The 21,067-nt window shown below is 46.8% G+C and overlaps 1 protein-coding gene across 6 annotated transcripts in view; it reads left to right on the top strand.

Annotated features, from left to right (window-relative positions):
- Nucleotides 1-19,390, top strand: part of sh3kbp1 (SH3-domain kinase binding protein 1) — a 24,445-nt gene extending 5,055 nt beyond the window's left edge. Inside the window, exons 3-19 of one of the 6 annotated variants that reach the window (XM_045702652.2) lie at nt 3,533-3,635; nt 5,186-5,292; nt 6,380-6,524; nt 6,723-6,796; nt 8,021-8,110; nt 10,078-10,147; nt 10,306-10,400; nt 10,859-10,960; nt 11,073-11,124; nt 12,289-12,366; nt 13,201-13,339; nt 13,431-13,501; nt 13,829-13,902; nt 16,983-17,129; nt 17,864-18,090; nt 18,487-18,550; nt 18,667-19,390. In XM_045702652.2, the coding sequence (XP_045558608.1) occupies nt 3,533-3,635; nt 5,186-5,292; nt 6,380-6,524; nt 6,723-6,796; nt 8,021-8,110; nt 10,078-10,147; nt 10,306-10,400; nt 10,859-10,960; nt 11,073-11,124; nt 12,289-12,366; nt 13,201-13,339; nt 13,431-13,501; nt 13,829-13,902; nt 16,983-17,129; nt 17,864-18,090; nt 18,487-18,550; nt 18,667-18,705 (1,677 nt within the window). In that variant the 3' untranslated portion in view covers nt 18,706-19,390. Of the gene's footprint in view, nt 1-3,532; nt 3,636-5,185; nt 5,293-6,379; nt 6,525-6,722; nt 6,797-8,020; nt 8,111-10,077; nt 10,148-10,305; nt 10,401-10,858; nt 10,961-11,072; nt 11,125-12,288; nt 12,367-13,200; nt 13,340-13,430; nt 13,502-13,792; nt 13,903-16,982; nt 17,130-17,443; nt 17,836-17,863; nt 18,091-18,486; nt 18,551-18,666 lie in introns of those variants that run through there. The other 5 variants (XM_045702651.2, XM_045702650.2, XM_045702653.2 and 2 more) reach the window with 5 other exon arrangements.
- Nucleotides 19,391-21,067: the final 1,677 nt, after the last annotated feature.

The raw sequence follows: 21,067 nt of genomic DNA, 5'->3' as shown, positions 1-21,067 counted from the left end.
ATGTGCTAGGGACAGCTGAAAGATAGGAGAGAGATGGATGAAAGAAAGAGCAAAATTCAAGCTGGCATTATTTTCTAATCCAGTTTTTAATACTGTAAAACTCATCGTCATCATCTGTGTGTGTGTGTGTGTGTGTGTGTGTGTGTGTGTGTGTGTGTGTGTGTGTGTGTGTGTGTGTGTGTGTGTGTTAGGATTCTCTTCCCTTTCTCAATAGTGTGCATTTGTTCACTCCCCTTATGAACTTACTGTAGATGCCACGCACCCTGTGGTGTGTGTGTGGGTGCGCACATGTGCAGGTGTGTATATTGTCTCAGACCACAGAATTACAAATGTTATTATACTTCTCCCTAAAGTGTGCCCTTGCTCACTCCCCCTCGTGGATTTAAAAGGAAAGGACAGGAGTAATATGGTGAAAACCCTCTCCTAGTCCATGCTCACACCAATCCAATGCTTTTACAGCCACAAGAGTGAAGGAGTCCAGACATTAGGGACACCATCAACAATGGCTGATAGAGCAGAGAGGATATCAGTGAATCAGGGCCTGTATTTATTTATTTAAGTGCTGATATTTAGATCATGATGAATAACATTACATGGATATTGTATTTTGAGCTGGTGTACAAAATCAAAAGTAAAATACGCAAAAATGAAAGTTAAAAACACGAAGCATAGAAATAGCGCACATAGAACTTATCTACCACTTCTTAGACTTGCTTTCAATGAGAATAACTCACATTTCTATGTAATAATTTTGTCGGGTCGCCCAAAAAGTGACATATTGCAGCTTTATTGGATACAGGCCCTGGTGTGTTAGTGCTGGGCTGCAAAAATACATGTAAAAAAATACTGCTTCCCAGGGGACCAAGCTGGAGAACATTCATCTCAGAGGGAAAGGGTTTCACCAGATGGGTCCCATGAATTGTCAGTAACGTGTGTGTGTGTGTGTGTGTGTCTGTCCGTGTACAGTAAGCAGGTGTTTCCTGTTCTGACATTGTAAATCTCAACCTCTTCCCTTCGTCATTTCAGTTTGGTTTCCTTCTAGACAGAAACATACTCACTTATACTCTGACACACTGTGTGTGTGTGTGTGTGTGTGTGTGTGTGTGTGTGTGTGTGTGTGTGTGTGTGTGTGTGTGTGTGTGTGTGTGTGTGTGTGTGTGTGTGTGTGTGTGTGTGTGTGTGTCGTTGCTCCAGTGAGCTATAGTAGATGCAGGGCAGCGATTATGAAACTGCATCGTGACAAATGCATTAAAGAACTATGAACTACACAGTGTGTGTGTGTGGAAGGAAAGGGCAGTGTATGTTGCAGCTGTAGGACATTACATACACATTACATCAGGTCTTCACTGTCTTGTGATAGTTTATGTAAGAAGAAAGGGAAAGACACTAACTTCTACACCTGCATCGCTTGCTGTTTGGGGTTTTAGGCTGGGTTTCTGTACAGCACTTTGTGACATCGGCTAATGTAAAAAGGGCTTTATCAATACATTTGACTGATAACTGCATTAACTGTGGACATGAAGCTAGGTTTAGGGTTAGGGTTAGGGTTGAGCCAAGCTGTGGACATGAAGCTAGGTTTAGGGTTAGGGTTAGGGTTGAGCCAAGCTGTGGACATGAAGCTAGGTTTAGGGTTAGGGTTAGGGTTGAGCCAAGCTGTGGACATGAAGCTAGGTTTAGGGTTAGGGTTAGGGTTGAGCCAAGCTGTGGACATGAAGCTAGGTTTAGGGTTAGGGTTGAGCCAAGCTGTGGACATGAAGCTAGGTTTAGGATTATGGCTAGGGTTAGGGTTGAGCCAGGCTGTGGACATGAAGCTAGGTTTAGGGTTAGGGTTGAGCCAGGCTGTGGACATGAAGCTAGGTTTAGGGTTAGGGTTGAGCCAAGCTGTGGACATGAAGCTAGGTTTAGGGTTAGGGTTAGGGTTGAGCCAAGCTGTGGACATGAAGCTAGGTTTAGGGTTAGGGTTGAGCCAAGCTGTGGACATGAAGCTAGGTTTAGGGTTAGGGTTAGGGTTGAGCCAGGCTGTGGACATGAAGCTAGGTTTAGGGTTAGGGTTGAGCCAAGCTGTGGACATGAAGCTAGGTTTAGGGTTAGGGTTAGGGTTGAGCCAAGCTGTGGACATGAAGCTAGGTTTAGGGTTAGGGTTAGGGTTGAGCCAAGCTGTGGACATGAAGCTAGGTTTAGGGTTAGGGTTGAGCCAAGCTGTGGACATGAAGCTAGGTTTAGGATTATGGCTAGGGTTAGGGTTGAGCCAGGCTGTGGACATGAAGTTAGGTTTAGGATTATGGCTAGGGTTAGGGTTGAGCCAGGCTGTGGACATGAAGTTAGGTTTTGGGTTAGGGTTAGGGTTGAGCAAGGTGTGTGTGTGTGTGGCTCTTGTTGCTCACTGTTGGTTAAGGGTTAGGGTAAGGGTTAGGTTAAGGGTTAGGGTTAGGAGTAAGGGGTAAGGGTTAGGGGTTAGGGTTAGGGTAAGGGTTAGGGTAAGGGGTAAGGGTTAGGGTAAGGGTAAGGGTTAGGGTAAGGGTTAGGGTAAGGGGTAAGGGTTAGGGTTAGGGGTAAGGGTTAGGTCACTGGGGTTACAGACAGACATACAACTCCAGCATCTGGTTAATAGGTGGGTAAGGGTTAGGGGTAAGGGTTAGGGTTAGGGTAAGGGGTTAGGGTTAGGGGTAAGGGTTAGGGTAAGGGTTAGGGTTAGGTCACTGGGGTTACAGACAGACATACAACTCCAGCATCTGGTTAATAAGTGGGTTAGGGTAAGGGTTAGGGGTAAGGTTTAGGGGTAAGGTTTAGGGGTAAGGGTTAGGGGTAAGGGTTAGGGTAAGGTTTAGGGGTAAGGGTTAGGGGTTAGGGTAAGGGTTAGGGGTAAGGGTAAGGGTTAGGGGTTAGGGGTTAGGGTTAGGGGTAAGGGTTAGGGTAAGGGTTAGGGTAAGGGTTAGGGGTAGGGTTAGGGTAAGGGTAAGGGTTAGGGGTAAGGGTTAGGGGTAGGGGTTAGGGGTTAGGGTAAGGGTAAGGGTTAGGGGTAAGGGTTAGGGGTAGGGTTAGGGTAAGGGTAAGGGTTAGGGGTTAGGGGTAAGGGTTAGGGGTAGGGTTAGGGTAAGGGTTAGGGGTAAGGGTAAGGGGTAAGGGTTAGGGGTAAGGGTAAGGGGTAAGGGTTAGGGGTAAGGGTTAGGGGTAAGGGTTAGGGTAAGGGTTAGGGTTAGGTCACTGGGGTTACAGACAGACATACAACTCCAGCATCTGGTTAATAGGTGGGACACAAGACAAACACACAGATCTAAAACAAACTTGCAAACTCTGTCTGTCTCTCTCTCTCTCTCTTTGTCTATCTCTCTTTGTCTCTCTCTCTCTTTGTCTATCTCTCTTTGTCTGTCTCTGTCTCTCTTTGTCTATCTCTCTTTGTCTGTCTCTCTCTCTCTCTCTCTATCTCTCTTTGTCTGTCTCTGTCTCTCTCTCTTTGTCTATCTCTCTTTGTCTGTCTCTCTCTATCTCTCTCTGTCTGTCTCTCTCTGTCTGTCTGTCTGTCTTTGTCCAGGAGATAAAGAAGGATGTGAAGAGAGAGGCGGGGCCTAAGTCTGATCTCTCCAATGGCAGTGCAAGCCCTGTGTCTGAGCCCAGCCTACGACCAGCCAGGAAAGGTAAGCCCCCCCCACCCTGCGCACACACACACACACACACACACACACACACACACACACACACACACACACACACACACACACACACACACACACACACACACACACACACACACACACACAGGTCCTTAGGTAGGTTATAATCCCCCTGCTCAAACACAGATCCTATTAGTGAGATATGGATTTAGGGTCAGGTTATCCTATGTCCTTCTCACAACACACATGCACACATTTGTAGCTCTACCTTTCACTAAAATAATTATTCACTATACTAACAGTACTATGTATCGTCGCCGTCTGATGAAAACCGCCTAACTTAATTTTAGCCTTTTTTTAAATATATTGAACGCAGTAACTCCCCTCAACAGAAACATTTCATGACTCTAGGACCAATAAAATGTATTAAACATTTCTTATGAAGTTCGTTAATGGGAAACGGTCTGAATTTTTTAAATTTCCTGAAATGTTTCTGTTTTAGAAATAAGAGGTTTTCATTGGACAGAGACAATATATTACAGCGCATTCGTAAAGTATTCAGACCCCTTCAATTTTTCCACATTTTGTTACGTTACAGCCTTATTTTAAAATGGATTAAATCATTTTTTCCCCTCATCAATTTACACACAATACTCCATTATGACAAAGCAAAAACAGTTTTTTAGACATTTTTGCACATTTATTAAAAATACAAAACTGAAATATCACATTTACATAAGTATTCAGATCCTTTACTCAGTACTTTGTTTCCTCCAGATGTGATGCTTGGTATTCAGGCCAAAGAGTTTAATCTTGGTTTCATCAGACCAGAGAATTTTGTTTCTCATGGTCTGAGAGTCCTTTAGGTGCCTTTTGGCAAACTCCAAGCGGGCTGTCATGTGCCTTTTATTGAGGAGTGGTTTCCGCCTGGCCACTCTACCATAAAGGCCTGATTGGTGGAGTGCTGCAGAGATGGTTGACCTTCTGGAAGGTTCTCCCATCTCGACAGAGGAACTCTGGAGCTCTGTCAGAGTGACCATCGGGTTCTTGGTCACCTCCCTGACCAAGGCCCGTCTCCCCTGATTGCTCAGTTTGGCCAGGTGGCCAGCTCTAGGAAGAGTCTTGGTGGTTCCAAACTTCTTCCCATTAAGAATGATAGAGGTCACTGTGTTCTTGGGGACCTTCAATGCTGTAGACATTTTTTGGTACAATAGCAAAGGGTTTGAATACTTATGTAAATAAGGTATTTCTGTTTTAAATTTAACAAATTGGAAAACATTTCTAAGAACCTTTTTTCACTTTGTCATTATGGGGTATTGTGTGTAGATTGATGAGGAAACATTTAAATTTATTCAATTTTAGAATAAGGCTGTAACTTAACCAAATGTTTTAAAAGTCAAGGGCTCTGAATACTTTCAGAATGCACTGTATATGTTGTTTAGTATATGTGCAGTGGGCTACAAATAATATTTGTGAACATAATTAAATAATTTGTGTGTGTGTGTGTGTGTGTGTGTGTGTGTGTGTGTGTGTGTGTGTGTGTGTGTGTGTGTGTGTGTGTGTGTGTTTTCCAGGAGATCAGATCCGCCAGAGGAGGTGTAAGGCATCATTTAGCTATGTTCCCCAGAATGAGGACGAGTTAGAGCTGAAGATAGGAGATGTCATCAACATACTGGGGGAGGTGAGAGGGGAGGCTGACATACTGGGGGAGGTGAGAGGGGAGGCTGACATACTGGGGGAGGTGAGAGGGGAGGCTGACATACTGGGGGAGGTGAGAGGGGAGGCTGACATACTGGGGGAGGTGAGAGGGGAGGCTGACATACTGGGGGAGGTGAGAGGGGAGGCTGACATACTGGGGGAGGTGAGAGGGGAGGCTGACATACTGGGGGAGGTGAGAGGGGAGGCTGACATACTGGGGGAGGTGAGAGGGGAGGCTGACATACTGGGGGAGGTGAGAGGGGAGGCTGACATACTGGGGGAGGTGAGAGGGGAGGCTGACATACTGGGGGAGGTGAGAGGGGAGGCTGACATACTGGGGGAGGTGAGAGGGGAGGCTGACATACTGGGGGAGGTGAGAGGGGAGGCTGACATACTGGGGGAGGTGAGAGGGGAGGATGACATACTGGGGGAGGTGAGAGGGGAGGCTGACATACTGGGGGAGGTGAGAGGGGAGGCTGACATACTGGGGGAGGTGAGAGGGGAGGCTGACATACTGGGGGAGGTGAGAGGGGAGGCTGACATACTGGGGGAGGTGAGAGGGGAGGCTGACATACTGGGGGAGGTGAGAGGGGAGGCTGACATACTGGGGGAGGTGAGAGGGGAGGCTGACATACTGGGGGAGGTGGGAGGGGAGGATGACATACTGGGGGAGGTGAGAGGGGAGGCTGACATACTGGGGGAGGTGAGAGGGGAGGCTGACATGCTGGGGGAGGTGAGAGGGGATGCTGACATACTGGGGGAGGTGAGAAGGGAGGCTGAAATGCTGGGGGAGGTGAGATGGGAGGCGGACTGTATGTTTGGCTGTGTGTGTTTCAACTTTCTCTTTACTGTAGTTACTGCTCCCTCTTGTGGCCACATGACAGACCTATTAAACCAGATTATGATTCGGTAGTGACCCTGCGTTCATTCATAAGCAGGTATATTAACTTCCCCATGGGAGCTAGCTTTCTTGGAGCCGTTGATAGTGTGCAGGTCTCCCGACCAGAACCTTGTGGTTTTGATTCCACCCTCAGATAAGTTCACTCTCCCTTCATGTTTCATGTGTTCAGGTGGAGGAGGGCTGGTGGGAGGGCAGTCTGAATGGTAAGACAGGGATGTTTCCCTCCAACTTCACTAGAGAGCTGGAGGACACCCCCGCTTCACTAGACACATCCACTAGGTCATCACAGGAGGAGCTACGCAGCAGCAGGACCAGTGAGTCACTCACACTCGTGCATGTGTATGCATCACTGGTCAAATGTTTTTTATTAGCATGAAATGACAGATGCGTATGAATACATTTGAAAACAATTTAAGGAAATCCAGTTATATGATTCTGCAGAACTCGAGATGGTTTTTAATGCAATTATAAGCCTAAATGGTCATTTTATATGTGTGTGCTTTCGTGTGTAGGTAAAGACAGTCCAGGCAGCGAGAGTGATGGAGGAGAGAGTCGCTCTGACAGCGGAGAAATTCAACCCAAAAAGGTCATTATCTATCTGTCTGTCTTGACAAACCATTTCTTTATGGACCTCGCTTTGTGCACAGGGGCATTGTCACAATGAAACAGGAAAGGGCCTTCCCCAAACTGTTGCCACAAAGTTGGAAGCACATAATCGTCTAGAATGTCATTGTATCCTAGCCCGAACCATGAAAAACAGCCACGACTGTTGGAAAAGTGTGCAAGCTGTCATCAAGGCAAAGGGTGGCGACTTTGAAGAATCTCAAATCTAAAATATATTTTGATTTGTTTAACACTTTTTTGGTTATTACTTGATTCCATATGTGTTATTTCATAGTTTTGATGTCATCACTATTATTCTACAATGTAGAAAATAGTAAAAATAAAGAAAAACCCTGGAATGAGTAGGTGTGTCCAAATTTTTGACTGGTACTGTATACACACTACCGTTCAAAAGTTTGGGGTCACTTAGAAATGTCCTTGTTTTTGAAGGAAAAGCACTTTTTTTGTCCATTAAAATAACATAAAATAGATCAGAAATACAGTGTAGACATTGTTCATGTTGTAAATGACTATTGTAGCTGGAAACGGCAGATTTTTTATGGAATATCTACATAGGCATATAGAGGCCCATTATCAGCAACTATCACTCCTGTGTTCCAATGGCACTTTGTGTTAGCTAATCCAAGTTTATCATTTTAAAAAGCTAATTGATCATTAGAAAACCCTTTTGCAATTATGTTCACACAGCTGAAAACTGTTGTCCTGATTAAAGAAGCAATAAAACTGGCCTTCTTTAGACTAGTTGAGTATCTGGAGCGTCAGCATTTGTGGGTTCGATTACAGGCTCAAAATGGCTGAAACTCTATGTAGATATTCCATAAAAAATCTGCCGTTTCCAGCTACAATAGTCATTTACAACATTAACAATGTCTACACTGTATTTCTGATCAATTTGATGTTATTTTAATGGACAAAAAATGTGCTTTTCCTTCAAAAACAAGGACATTTCTAAGTGACCCCAAACTTTTGAATGTGTGTGTGTGTGTGTGTGTGTGTCTCTGTGTGTGTGTGTGTGTCTGTGTGTGAGATATATATATATATATTTATATATATATATATTTTGTGGTAAGTGTAGTTTAATAACAGTGTCATGATACATTGAATGTGTTATAACAGTATTTGTGGTAACTATAGTTAGTAATAGTGTAGTTGTGTTAACTATAGTAGTGGTAATGTGTGTCTCCAGGTTCGAGGGTTCGGGTTCGGTGACATCTTTAAAGACCAGCCCATCAGACTGAGACCTGCATCTGAAGATATCGACACAGAGGGAGAGAAGGTGACACACACACACACACACACACACACACACACACACACACACACACACACACACACACACACACACACACACACATAATAGTGCATATACAGGTAACTGCCAAAACAATGGAAACACTTGAGTAAATGAGGAATACAAGGTATATTGAAAGCAGATGTTTTCACACAGGTGTGGTTCCTGAGTTAATTAAGCATTTAACATGTATACAAATGCTGGGCAGGCCATTATTTTGGCTGCTATGCCCCATAGTCACCATCCACAGGGCACGAGTGGTCACTGAATGGTTTGATGAGCATGAAAATGATGTGAACCGTATGCCATGGCCGTCTCAGTCACCAGATCTCAACCCAATTGAACACTTATGAGACATTCTGGAGCGGCGCCTGAGACAGCGTTTTCCACCACCGTCAACAAAACACCAAATAATGGAATTTGTGGTGGAAGAATGGTATGGCATCCCTCCAACAGAGTTCAAGACGCTTGTAGAATCTATGCCAAGATGCATTGAAGCTATTCTGGCTCGTGGTGGTCCAACGCCCTATTAACACACTTTATGTTGGTGTTTCCTTTATTTTGGCAGTTACCTGTATTATGTCAGCATTTGTGTGTGTAAATGAGAGAAAGGAAGTCCAGACTCCGCCTTTTCCTGTCTTTCAGTTTCACAGCAGAGGAAGTACCTCTCATTACAAACATTCAAACACACATACACACACTCCCTTCATCAGTGAGAGAGAGCTCTACGGGGACTGAGGGAGGGAGGGAAGGAGGGAGGGAGGAAGGAAGAGGGAGGCATTGGGGGTTTTCTCCGACGTGTACACACACAGACATACACTGGGTCACTGTGGAGGGTAAGACAGCTACATCTCTCTCCTTTTCTCTCTTTCTCTTGACTTTTTCCTCTTCCGTCTCTCGCTGTATTAGTGTTGAATCTGCTTTGTAAAGGGACTGTCTGGATGGTGGCAGGGTTACGTTTTCTTCAGGGTGTGTCTTGTCAAGGTGTGAATGCGTGTGCTAATCTATGTTTGTCGTGTGTGTGTTTGAGTATGTGAGTTTGGGTACGTGTCACGGTGTGTGTGTGTGTGTGTCTGTGTGTGTAGGATGTTTAGCAGCCTGTCCTGCTGTGCGGGTGGCTGTAGTGATGGTTTATGGGAAGTCTAGTCTCAGTTCTCTAATGAATGGGGGTGCGGGGGTGGGGGGGATTAGCTGGGGAGGGGGGTTACCATGGGTAGTTATGGGGAGTAGCATTTAGACACAGATGCAGGATCAGATTGTTCCCCCTAAAATAAACTGTGTCTAGAGTTAACATCTGTACTAGACTAGAATGTCTCTTCACCTGAGGGCTGAGGAAGTATCCAGCTGTGTGTCACAGTCTGACGTTACTTTAACGATGTTTGACCAGTTGTGTACTGGTAGGTGAGTGTGTGTGCCTCCCACTACTCTTATTAGTACAACTCGGACTAGACTGGGTGGAGAGAGAGGGATGGAGTGAGCTATGGAAGGGTAGGAGGGAGAAAGAGTGAATAAGGGTGGGAGAGTGAGAGAGAGAGGGAGGGAGAGTGAGAGAGGGAGGGAGGGGGAGGGAGAGTGGGTGGTTTACTGAGTGTGAAACAGAGAAGTGTGTGTTTGAGACAGACCAGGCTCTGTGTGTGTGTTTCCTGTTGAAGAGCCACTCTTGTTCCACAAACATAGCGTAGGGATCCATTCCAGCCTTATAACAACAGCCCCTTATACACTACACACACACAACTATACATACAAACAAACAAACACACTCACACACACAGAGCCCAGTCTGTTCGGATTTGATCCCCTGATTATCGTGTGTGTGTGTGTGTGTGTGTGTGTGTGTGTGTGTGGTGTGTGTGTGTGTGTGTGTGTGTGTGTGTGTGTGTGTGTGTGTGTGTGTGTGTGTGTGGTGTGTGTGTGTGTGTGTGGTGTGTGTGTGGGGCCCTCCACTCCTCTAGGCACAGGTTAGGAAATCACCCTCTGTTGCCCCGGAAACTATGAAGGCGGAACCTGAGGGCAAGGTGAAAGGTGAGAGTGAGGGGCCTGGGATATTCTAGATTCTCATTGGACAGTCTGTCTCACTTCCTGATTCATACCTAGAATAAGATAATGATGCTGAGTCTCTTGATTTGCTAGAAATACACTTTTGGGATTCAGAGTTTGTCTTTGTTCTGACTGGTTCTCAGGCCGTGAGCTGTGTAAAGTCATCTTCCCGTACGACGCCCAGAACGAAGACGAGCTGTCAATCAAAGAGGGAGAGGTCGTCTCCATCATTAACAGGGTGTGTGTGTGTGTGTGTGTGTGTGTGTGGGTGTGTGTGTGTGTGTGTGTGTGTGTGTGTGTGTGTGTGTGTGTGTGTGTGCAGGGGCGCTTTTAGAAGTGGGGGGTATAATTATCATTATTTATTTTTTATCCAGTCAAATTAATACTCCAAACAGCCTACCCGACCGCTTGGAGGTGTCCTCATGGTCCTAAAGCACACTGTTGCCTCGTTTTGTATTACATTCCAATGATTAAACTCAAGGGGACAAAAATGCAATTTCAGAATGTGGGGGGGTACGTGTGTGTGTGTGTGTGTGTGTGTGTGTGTGTGTGTGTGTGTGTGTGTGTGTGTGTGTGTGTGTGTGTGTGTGTGTGTGTGTGTGTGTGTGTGTGTGTGTGTGTGTGTGTGGGGGGGGAGAGAGAGAGAGGGGTGTGTGCATGTGTATAACCTGCGTATGTGGATTCTGTGTGTTGTAGGACTGTGCTGACGCGGGTTGGTGGATGGGGGAGGTAGGGGGGAGAAAGGGAGTCTTCCCTGATAACTTTGTCAAGCTGCTAATTCCTGATGTAGAGAAAGAGGTAAGACACACAATAGAATTGGATTTATACTGTTATCGCAGTGTTCAAGGAAGGAAATTCCATGAGAGCAAAATGACTTTGTGTGTGTGCATGTGCACGTGTGTGTTTGCAGAGACCAAAGAAGCCGCCTCCCCCCAGTGCCCCCTCAGCTAAACACACCACAGGTAATCCTGTCCTCACCTCTCTTTTCCTCTCCTCTCTTCCCTTTTCTCCCCTAATTTTCCTGTCCTCCATCTCCATCCTCTATCTCTCATTACCTGTCCTCTATCTCTCTCTATCTCCATCCTCTATCTCTCCTTACCTGTCCTCTATCTCTATCTCAACCCTCTCTCTCCATCCTCTATCTCAATCCTCTATCTCAGTCCTCTATCTCAGTCCTCTATCTCCATCCTCTATCTCCATCCTCTATCTCAATCCTCTCTCTCCATCCTCTATCTCCTCCATCTCCATCCTCTATCTCTCATTACCTGTCCTCTATCTCTCTCTATCTCCATCCTCTATCTCTCCTTACCTGTCCTCTATCTCTATCTCAACCCTCTCTCTCCATCCTCTATCTCAATCCTCTATCTCTATCCTCTATCTCAGTCCTCTATCTCAATCCTCTCTCTCCATCCTCTATCTCAATCCTCTATCTCAGTCCTCTATCTCAATCCTCTCTCTCCTCTCTCTCCATCCTCTATCTCAATCCTCTATCTCAGTCCTCTATCTCAATCCTCTATCTCAGTCCTCTATCTCCATCCTCTATCTCAATCCTCTCTCTCCTCTATCTCCATCCTCTATCTCAATCCTCTCTCTCCTCTATCTCAATCCTCTATCTCAGTCCTCTATCTCAGTCCTCTATCTCCATCCTCTATCTCCATCCTCTATCTCTCCTTACCTGTCCTCTATCTCAATCCTCTATCTCAGTCCTCTATCTCTCCTCTATCTCCATCCTCTATCTCTCCTGTCTTAATCCTCTATCTTAATCCTCTATCTCAATCCTCTATCTCTCTCTATCTCCATCCTCTATCTCAATCCTCTCTCTCCTCTATCTCCATCCTCTATCTCTCCTTACCTGTCCTCTATCTCAATCCTCTGTCTCTCCTCTCTCTGCTCTTCTCTGCTCAGACACTGGTACCATTTTGTGTGCATCTCAATGCTCTCTCTATCTCCATGTCCGCTCCTCTCTTTTCTGTGTGTGTTTAAGGGAGAGAGGCAGAAACCGTTAGCTATGGAGATAATTAAACCAGACAGATAGACAGAGATAGAACGAGAGAGAACCAAAGACCTAGGGAGGAGTGTCAGTAATGTCTCCCTGAGTTGACCCCTGACCCCTGTGTGACCTGTAGAGAAAAGATCGGAAGTCAGAAAGGTACCCCCGGAGCGCCCCGAGCACTTGCCTCATAGACCACCTGACGACAACAAAGGTACTATAGTACTACTACAAATACTAAACTCTGCCTCACAGATCTGATGACAACAGAAGTACTACCATACTACTACTACAGTACTACTATTATACAACTACTACTATACTACTACCAATACTATACTGCACTATTCCAGTATGATCTGCTATGTCTGCTGCAGCCTGACTACTGCTCTCTCTATGACTACTACCCTATATGGCTATTCAGCCTGCTTGGGCCCTATTCAGCCTGCTTGGGTTCCTATTCAGCCTGCTTGGGCCCTATTCAGCCTGCTTGGGTTCCTATTCAGCCTGCTTGGGTTCCTATTCAGCCTGCTTGGGTTCCTATTCAGCCTGCTTGGGTTCCTATTCAGCCTGCTTGGGTTCCTATTCAGCCTGCTTGGGTTCCTATTCAGCCTGCTTGGGTTCCTATTCAGCCTGCTTGGGTTCCTATTCAGCCTGCTTGGGTTCCTATTCAGCCTGCTTGGGTTCCTATTCAGCCTGCTTGGGTTCCTATTCAGCCTGCTTGGGTTCCTATTCAGCCTGCTTGGGTTCCTATTCAGCCTGCTTGGGTTCCTATTCAGCCTGCTTGGGTTCCTATTCAGCCTGCTTGGGTTCCTATTCAGCCTGCTTGGGTTCCTATTCAGCCTGCTTGGGCCCTATTCAGCTAGTTTGAGCCCTATTCAGCCTGTTTGGGCCTTATGCTGCAGCTCTCCCCAGCTCTTCAGCTGGCTGACACCTCACCTCTATGTTGACCGTGTGTGACTGTGTGTATGACGTTCCCATTCAGAGACCTACTATTTTACCCTGTCCGTATACATATATGTGTTTGTTAACTTGTGTGCGTGTGTAGGTGAGGAGGTGAAGGTTGGCGAGATCCCTAAGCCCACCCTCCCATCCAAATCTCCAAAGAAGCCGCACCCACCAAAGACAAGCTCCTCCCACCTCCCTCCCCGACGCCCTGACAGACCTGAGAGACCTCCTACTGTACCGTCAGTTCACACACACACACACACACACACACATACACACACACACACAAATCAACACACACTAAAGTTGTTGTTTGGTCTACCTGTTCAGGTGCGAGAGCCCTAAGTTTGAGGGTGGGGCTGTGACTCCAGATCCTGCCTCTGACAGGTCAAAAGATATTGGTGAGTTTGACAGGACAAGGGGTCAATCAGGGTCAATTTGACAGTTATGTGACCGGACATTAGTCCAGTCAGAGCAGGGGAGTCGGCTAACTCAAGAGACAGAGGTTTGGCTTTATCTCTTTATCTCTCTTTCTCTCTTCATCTCTCTGTCCAAATGCAAGGAATTAGCAACCCTTCTTATAGATCAGGAAACTGTGTGTTTGTTTGATTGCCTAGTCTCTGGTTAAATGTTAGAATTGTCCCTATAGATTAGCATTATAATGGTTGTATGGTGTGTGTGTGTCTGTGTAGATGTGGTTGACTTGGACTCTGTAGTCTTGTCTACAGAAAAACTAAACCATCCAACCGCAATGAGACCAAGAGTCCTCGACCGCAGACCACGCTCCCAGATCATCAGCACAGTGAGTACACACACACACACACACACACACACACACACACACACACACACACACACACACACACACACACACACACACACACACACACACACACACACACACACACACACACCCGACCACGCTCCCAGATCATCAGCACAGTGAGTACACACACACACACACACACACACACACACACACACACACACACACACACACACACACACACACACACACACACACACACACACACACACACACACACACACAGACCACGCTCCCAGATCATCAGCACAGTGAGTACACACACACACACACACACACACACACACACACACACACACACACACACACACACACACACACACACACACACACACACACGACCACGCTCCCAGATCATCAGCACAGTGAGTACACACACACACAGACACACACACACACACACACACACACACACACACACACAGACCACGCTCCCAGATCATCAGCACAGTGAGTGTACACACACACACACACACACACACACACACACACACACACACACACACACACACACACACACACACACACACACACACACACACACAGACCACGCTCCCAGATCATCAGCACAGTGAGTGTACACACACACACACACACACACACACACAGGGCCATGCGCAGCCATGCGGGGCAGGTGCTCAACATAGCTGCTGCTCAGTGCTCTACTGCTGCTTCCCCCTCCTTGATCAGCGATGAAGCTTTTGTCTGGTGTAGCCTACAGACTTCATGTAGTACACAATAGACATGAGCAACATGTTCCTATAAACTAGCAGATCGGTTTTTTGCACCAATGCAAAACTCAAGTGAGGAGTTGCATGCAGCTATCTAGACAGGATATCAAACACAAGCAAGACACAGACAGTCAAAGTAGTCGTGTTCTTTTTCAGCAACTCTGGGTAATGGTTATTATATGGCAGCCACTACAAAGATTAGCCTACATCGTCACACAAAACGCAGATTGTTTTTGCTCCAATGCAATGTCGCACGGACTGCATCTTGCTTGTGCAACTGCAACATCCATTACAGCAGACAGAGATGGCTGTAGCCGTCATAATATCCTGGCATGTTTGTTCAAATCACCGCAGCGTTTTTATTTCAGCTGTTCAGAAATAAGAGGCAGAGATACAGTAGGCTCCATCATCCAGGTTCAGAAGAGGGTGAGGAAAGAGAGCAGGAAGGGAGCAGCAGCTACTAAGAACAGAATGTGTGTTAAATAATACATGCGTGGAACGTGATCTGGATCCGTAGCTTTAAAAAAACAGGAGAGGGGTGCGGCGGGGGCACAAACTCAACCACGGCCAAATGTATTTTACTTAAAACTACAATCCTTCATTGAAACAATAACAAATTCCTAGATAGAGCTATGGATACAAGGACTGACCATCCATGATATCAAATGTATAGTTTTAACCATGTTTTGAAGCTTCAGCGTTTGTTTATATTTACATTGTTTACAAACATTGGAGTTAAACAAGCTTATATTTTGGGTCCTGATGAAGTGTGACAGTTGAACTAAGCTCTTGAGGCATTTCTAAGTTCTATTCTTCAAGAATCAATGAGTACAGATCATTCATTTCTAAGTTATATTCTGAAAGAATCAATGAGCACAGATCATTCATTTCTAAGTCCTAAATGGATGTAGCAACTAGGATTCCAGCTTTAATTCCATTCATCCTTTTCTACTGTTCCTCTAGCCAAACTCGACATTATTTGTTTTAACATAAGTCTACATTTTTTGCAGAAACACACTGACTCATCACACATTGTAGACTAGAAGTGAATTTATGCTTCCTCCAGTGATGCGATCCGGAAGCTCTGTACTGAGGGTGTGACGCAATTGCGGAGCCCCCGGAGGCTTGCAGAGGCCAACTCGAGTTCCGTACTGCATCACCGTGTGCCTACCTTCCGTACTGCATCACCGTGTGCCTACCTTCCGTACTGCATCACCGTGTGCCTACCAAATTTTGTAAAATGCGGCTCCGTATAGCTCCGCATTGACATGATTGGTTGACGGTAGGTGGGGGCTGGAGTTCCTGTATGAACACACTTCCTTGACAACATCCTTGACAACAGCTCTGCTCTGATCCGCAAAGCACAAGAAGTATGAATGCCCTGACTTCTACAGAGGCTGTATCGCAGTAAATGCTGTACGGCCAATGCAGACCCCGGATTGACTATGCAGCGCCTTTAAGCAACCTAGAACTAAAGATTTAAAGGGAGATAGGTTAAGTATCTTTGCTATAACCACTACTGGAGTGATTATCATCGGATCATCGCTAATGTAGGCTAGATGAATCAGCTAGTTATCTAGGCTATGCTTGCAAAACAAGCTAGTCTTTACTTGATTTGAATATGTTCTGCTACTGACAGTCGGACTGCAGTTGCCCCCTTCTCTGTACCTGACCGTGAGACAGCACATGCTAGCAACTCCAAAGTAACCTACTACTGATGATTTTAACTTCAAACTCACCCTGCTACGCGGCTGCAGGGAGGGGACATTATGAGATTCAGAGTTTATGAGAAGTCATCTAGTTTAGTGGTCAAATCATTAGAGATTCAGAGTTTATGAGAAGTCATCTAGTTTAGTGGTCAAATCATTAGAGATTCAGAGTTTATGAGAAGTCATCTAGTTTAGTGGTCAAATCATTAGAGATTCAGAGTTTATGAGAAGTCATCTAGTTTAGTGGTCAAATCATTAGAGATTCAGAGTTTATGAGAAGTCATCTAGTTTAGTGGTCAAATCATTAGAGATTCAGAGTTTATGAGAAGTCATCTAGTTTAATGGTCAAATCATTAGAGATTCAGAGTTTATGAGAAGTCATCTAGTTAGGTGGTCAAATCATTAGAGATTCAGAGTTTATGAGAAGTCATCTAGTTTAATGGTCAAATCATCTTTTAATAAAAAGAGCAAGTGCTCCAGCACCCATAGGGCTCTATCTGTGCACGTGCCTGCACACACACACACACAAACACACACACACATACTTTTTCCCGTAACGTGTTGATGACACCCTTCTCTCTCTCTCTTGCTCTCTACTTCCTCTTCTCTCTTTCAGTCTTCTCTGTCCAGTATTGACTTGCTGAACTTTCCTGCGGTGGAGGAGGAGAAGAGTGAGAAGGACAGAGACAAGGAGGAGGAGCAGGACTCCTTGTGTCCAAGACCAGTAGATGTCTCTAAGAGGAAAGCACTTCTCACCATCACTGTAAGAATTGTTTTCATGATTAACCTGTATCTTAGCTGTGAATCAGAGTGTATGTTGTCTGTGTGTATACACAGGGGATTATACTACAAAGCAGGACAATCAAGTTAGCCAACTAACTTTGATAAACATTGAGAAATAGCAAAGGTTTCAGGTTCCTTAATGAACCTAGACTTGAATATGGGTAGCTGTAGAACAATATAATCAATCCATGCCCATTTCAAGCATATTTTCCTAATAAATGTGGCATTTTTAATAAAAATGTAAGTAGGTTAGCTGGCTAACTCATGAATCCTGATTTGTGATAAACCCCACAGGTACCTGACAGTAAGTTAGCTGGCTAACTCATGAATCCTGATTTGTGATAAACCCCACAGGTACCTGACAGTAAGTTAGCTGGCTAACTCATGAATCCTGATTTGTGATAAACCCCACAGGTACCTGACAGTAAGTTAGCTGGCTAACTCATTAATCCTGTTTTGTGATAAACCCCACAAGTACCTGACAGTAAGTTAGCTGGCTAACTCATGAATCCTGATTTGTGATAAACCCCACAGGTACCTGACAGTAAGTTAGCTGGCTAACTCATGAATCCTGATTTGTGATAAACCCCACAGGTACCTGACAGTAAGTTAGCTGGCTAACTCATGAATCCTGATTTGTGATAAACCCCACAGGTACCTGACAGTAAGTTAGCTGGCTAACTCATGTATCCTGATTTGTGATAAACCCCACAGGTACCTGACAGTAAGTGTGTGCTGCCCCCCAAGCCTGCGGTCCTCCCCCCACTTTCCACAGGAAGCCTGGCCCTCCACCCAACAAGCCCATCCCCTTCAACTGTAAACCACACCTCTTCCGGTTTAAGTCCCTCCCCTGAGCGTAGGCCAACACCCACCCTGGAGGAGCTGAGAGGACAGCTTAGAGAGCTGAGAGCCTCCGTAGAACTGCTGAAGAGCCAACACAGGTGTGTGTGTGTGTGTGTGTGTGTAACAGTGTAGGTTCCGTCCCTCTCTTCGCACCAACCTGGGCTCGAACCAGGGACCCTTGCACACATCAACAACTGACAACCCACGAAGCATCGTTACCCATCGCGCCGCAACGCAAGGGGAAACCCTACTTCAAGTCTCAGAGCGAGTGACGTCACTGATTGAAATGCTATTAGCGCGCACCACCGCTAACTAACTAGCCATTTCACATCGGTTGTGTGTGTGTGTGTGTGTGTGTGTGTGTGTGTGTGTGTGTGTGTGTGTGTGTGTGTGTGTGTGTGTGTGTGTGTGTGTGTGTGTGTGTGTGTGTGTGTGGCGTGTGCATATGAGTTTGCGTGTGTGTTAATAGTGTGCGTGTATTGTCTCTGTCCCAGGCAGGAGATGAAGCAGTTGTCTAGTGACCTGGAAGAGGAGAAGAGGATCCGCATTACTCTACAGGTGAATATACACACACACACACACACATGGTGATGCTCCCTGTCTAGTGCTTAACAACATGCATTTACTACTGATAGTTTCATCTTATCTATACATTTGGTGTTTGTGTTTTTCAGATCGAGGTGGAGCAGATTAAGAAGAGTTTAGCTAAATGACCCTTCACCCCTCCGCTGCGCACACTGATGACATCACCACACACTGCAGCCAGAGTTTAACATCATCCCGAGGCAGAGTTCAGCCGAACTAGTTTGTGCCAAAAAACAACAACAAAAATGACAGACGTTCCCAATCCCTCCCTCCCTCCCTCACTCCCTCACTCCCTCCCTCCCTCACTCACTCCCTCCCTCCCTCCCTCCCTCCCTCCCTCCCTCCCTCCCTCCCTCACTCCCTCCCTCACTCACTCCCTCCCTCCCTCTCTCCCTCCGTCTGTTAGTTTGTTTGTGTTGAAAAGGCTTGTTTATTTGTTTGTTTCCTGCAAGCTGATTGGAGTGCTCTACATCAGGGGAGTGGCCTCAAGTTCTCACCTGTCTGTCACCACGGTACTCAAAACACCTGGAACACCTATTCCTCCTGTTTGTGTCTGTGTGCGTCAAATTACAAGGTTTTCATTGCAACCCCTCACTGTGGCCTTCCTTCCGGTTTTAGACTCATTCCTTCCCTCCTTCCTTCCTTCCTTCCTTCCCTCCTTTCTTTCTTTCTTTCAGATGACAAAGAGAAAGTGTCTTGTTTTTTTCTTGGTCATTGCTCTCCGTGAAAGTAAAATAGACTTTTATATTCCAGTGTTCTAAAGATGAAGAGTATGGATGTGTGCCGATTTTTAATAAAAAAAACATCAACCAAGCTGTTTCTGTGTGCCTCTGAGTCTGTTTCCCTACCCCCAGGGAGAGCCACGGTATCAGTTACTCTGTGTCTGACCCCCTACCCCCAGGGAGAGCCACGGTATCAGTTACTCAGTGTCTGACCCCCTACCCCCAGGGAGAGCCACGGTATCAGTTACTCTGTGTCTGACCCCCTACCCCCAGGGAGAGCCACGGTATCAGTTACTCTGTGTCTGGCCCCCTACCCCCAGGGAGAGCCACGGTATCAGTTACTCTGTGTCTGTCTCCCTACCCCCAGGGAGAGCCACGGTATCAGTTACTCTGTGTCTGTCCCCCTACCCCCAGGGAGAGCCACGGTATCAGTTACTCTGTGTCTGACCCCCTACCCCCAGGGAGAGCCACGGTATCAGTTACTCTGTGTCTGTCCCCCTACCCCCAGGGAGAGCCACGGTATCAGTTACTCTGTGTCTGTCCCCCTACCCCCAGGGAGAGCCACGGTATCAGTTACTCTGTGTCTGTCTCCCTACCCCCAGGGAGAGCCACGGTATCAGTTACTCTGTGTCTGTCCCCCTACCCCCAGGGAGAGCCACGGTATCAGTTACTCTGTGTCTGTCTCCCTACCCCCAGGGAGAGCCACGGTATCAGTTACTCTGTGTCTGTCCCCCTACCCCCAGGGAGAGCCACGGTATCAGTTACTCTGTGTCTGTCCCCCTACCCCCAGGGAGAGCCACGGTATCAGTTACTCTGTGTCTGTCCCCCTACCCCCAGGGAGAGCCACGGTATCAGTTACTCTGTGTCTGTCTCCCTACCCCCAGGGAGAGCCACGGTATCAGTTACTCTGTGTCTGTCTCCCTACCCCCAGGGAGAGCCACGGTATCAGTTACTCTGTGTCTGACCCCCTACCCCCAGGGAGAGCCACGGTATCAGTTACTCTGTGTCTGTCCCCCTACCCCCAGGGAGAGCCACGGTATCAGTTACTCTGTGTCTGTCCCCCTACCCCCAGGGAGAGCCACGGTATCAGTTACTCTGTGTCTGTCCCCCTACCCCCAGGGAGAGCCACGGTATCAGTTACTCTGTGTCTGTCCCCCTACCCCCAGGGAGAGCCACGGTATCAGTTACTCTGTGTCTGTCCCCCTACCCCCAGGGAGAGCCACGGTATCAGTTACTCTGTGTCTGTCCCCCTACCCCCAGGGAGAGCCACGGTATCAGTTACTCTGTGTCTGTCCCCCTACCCCCAGGGAGAGCCACGGTATCAGTTACTCTGTGTCTGTCCCCCTACCCCCAGGGAGAGCCACGGTATCAGTTACTCTGTGTCTGTCCCCCTACCCCCAGGGAGAGCCACGGTATCAGTTACTCTGTGTCTGTCCCCCTACCCCCAGGGAGAGCCACGGTATCAGTTACTCTGTGTCTGTCCCCCTACCCCCAGGGAGAGCCACGGTATCAGTTACTCTGTGTCTGTCCCCCTACCCCCAGGGAGAGCCACGGTATCAGTTACTCTGTGTCTGTCTCCCTACCCCCAGGGAGAGCCACGGTATCAGTTACTCTGTGTCTGTCCCCCTACCCCCAGGGAGAGCCACGGTATCAGTTACTCTGTGTCTGTCTCCCTACCCCCAGGGAGAGCTACGGTATCAGTTACTCTGTGTCTGTCCCCCTACCCCCAGGGAGAGCCACGGTATCAGTTACTCTGTGTCTGTCCCCC

The sequence above is a fragment of the Salmo salar genome, chromosome 19, assembly GCF_965601325.2.
Source record: "Salmo salar chromosome 19, fSalSal1, whole genome shotgun sequence".
In the NCBI taxonomy this organism is placed as follows: domain Eukaryota; kingdom Metazoa; phylum Chordata; class Actinopteri; order Salmoniformes; family Salmonidae; genus Salmo; species Salmo salar.
The sequence above is the reverse complement of the archived record's forward strand: the minus strand, read 5'-3'. Positions and strand labels throughout refer to the sequence as shown.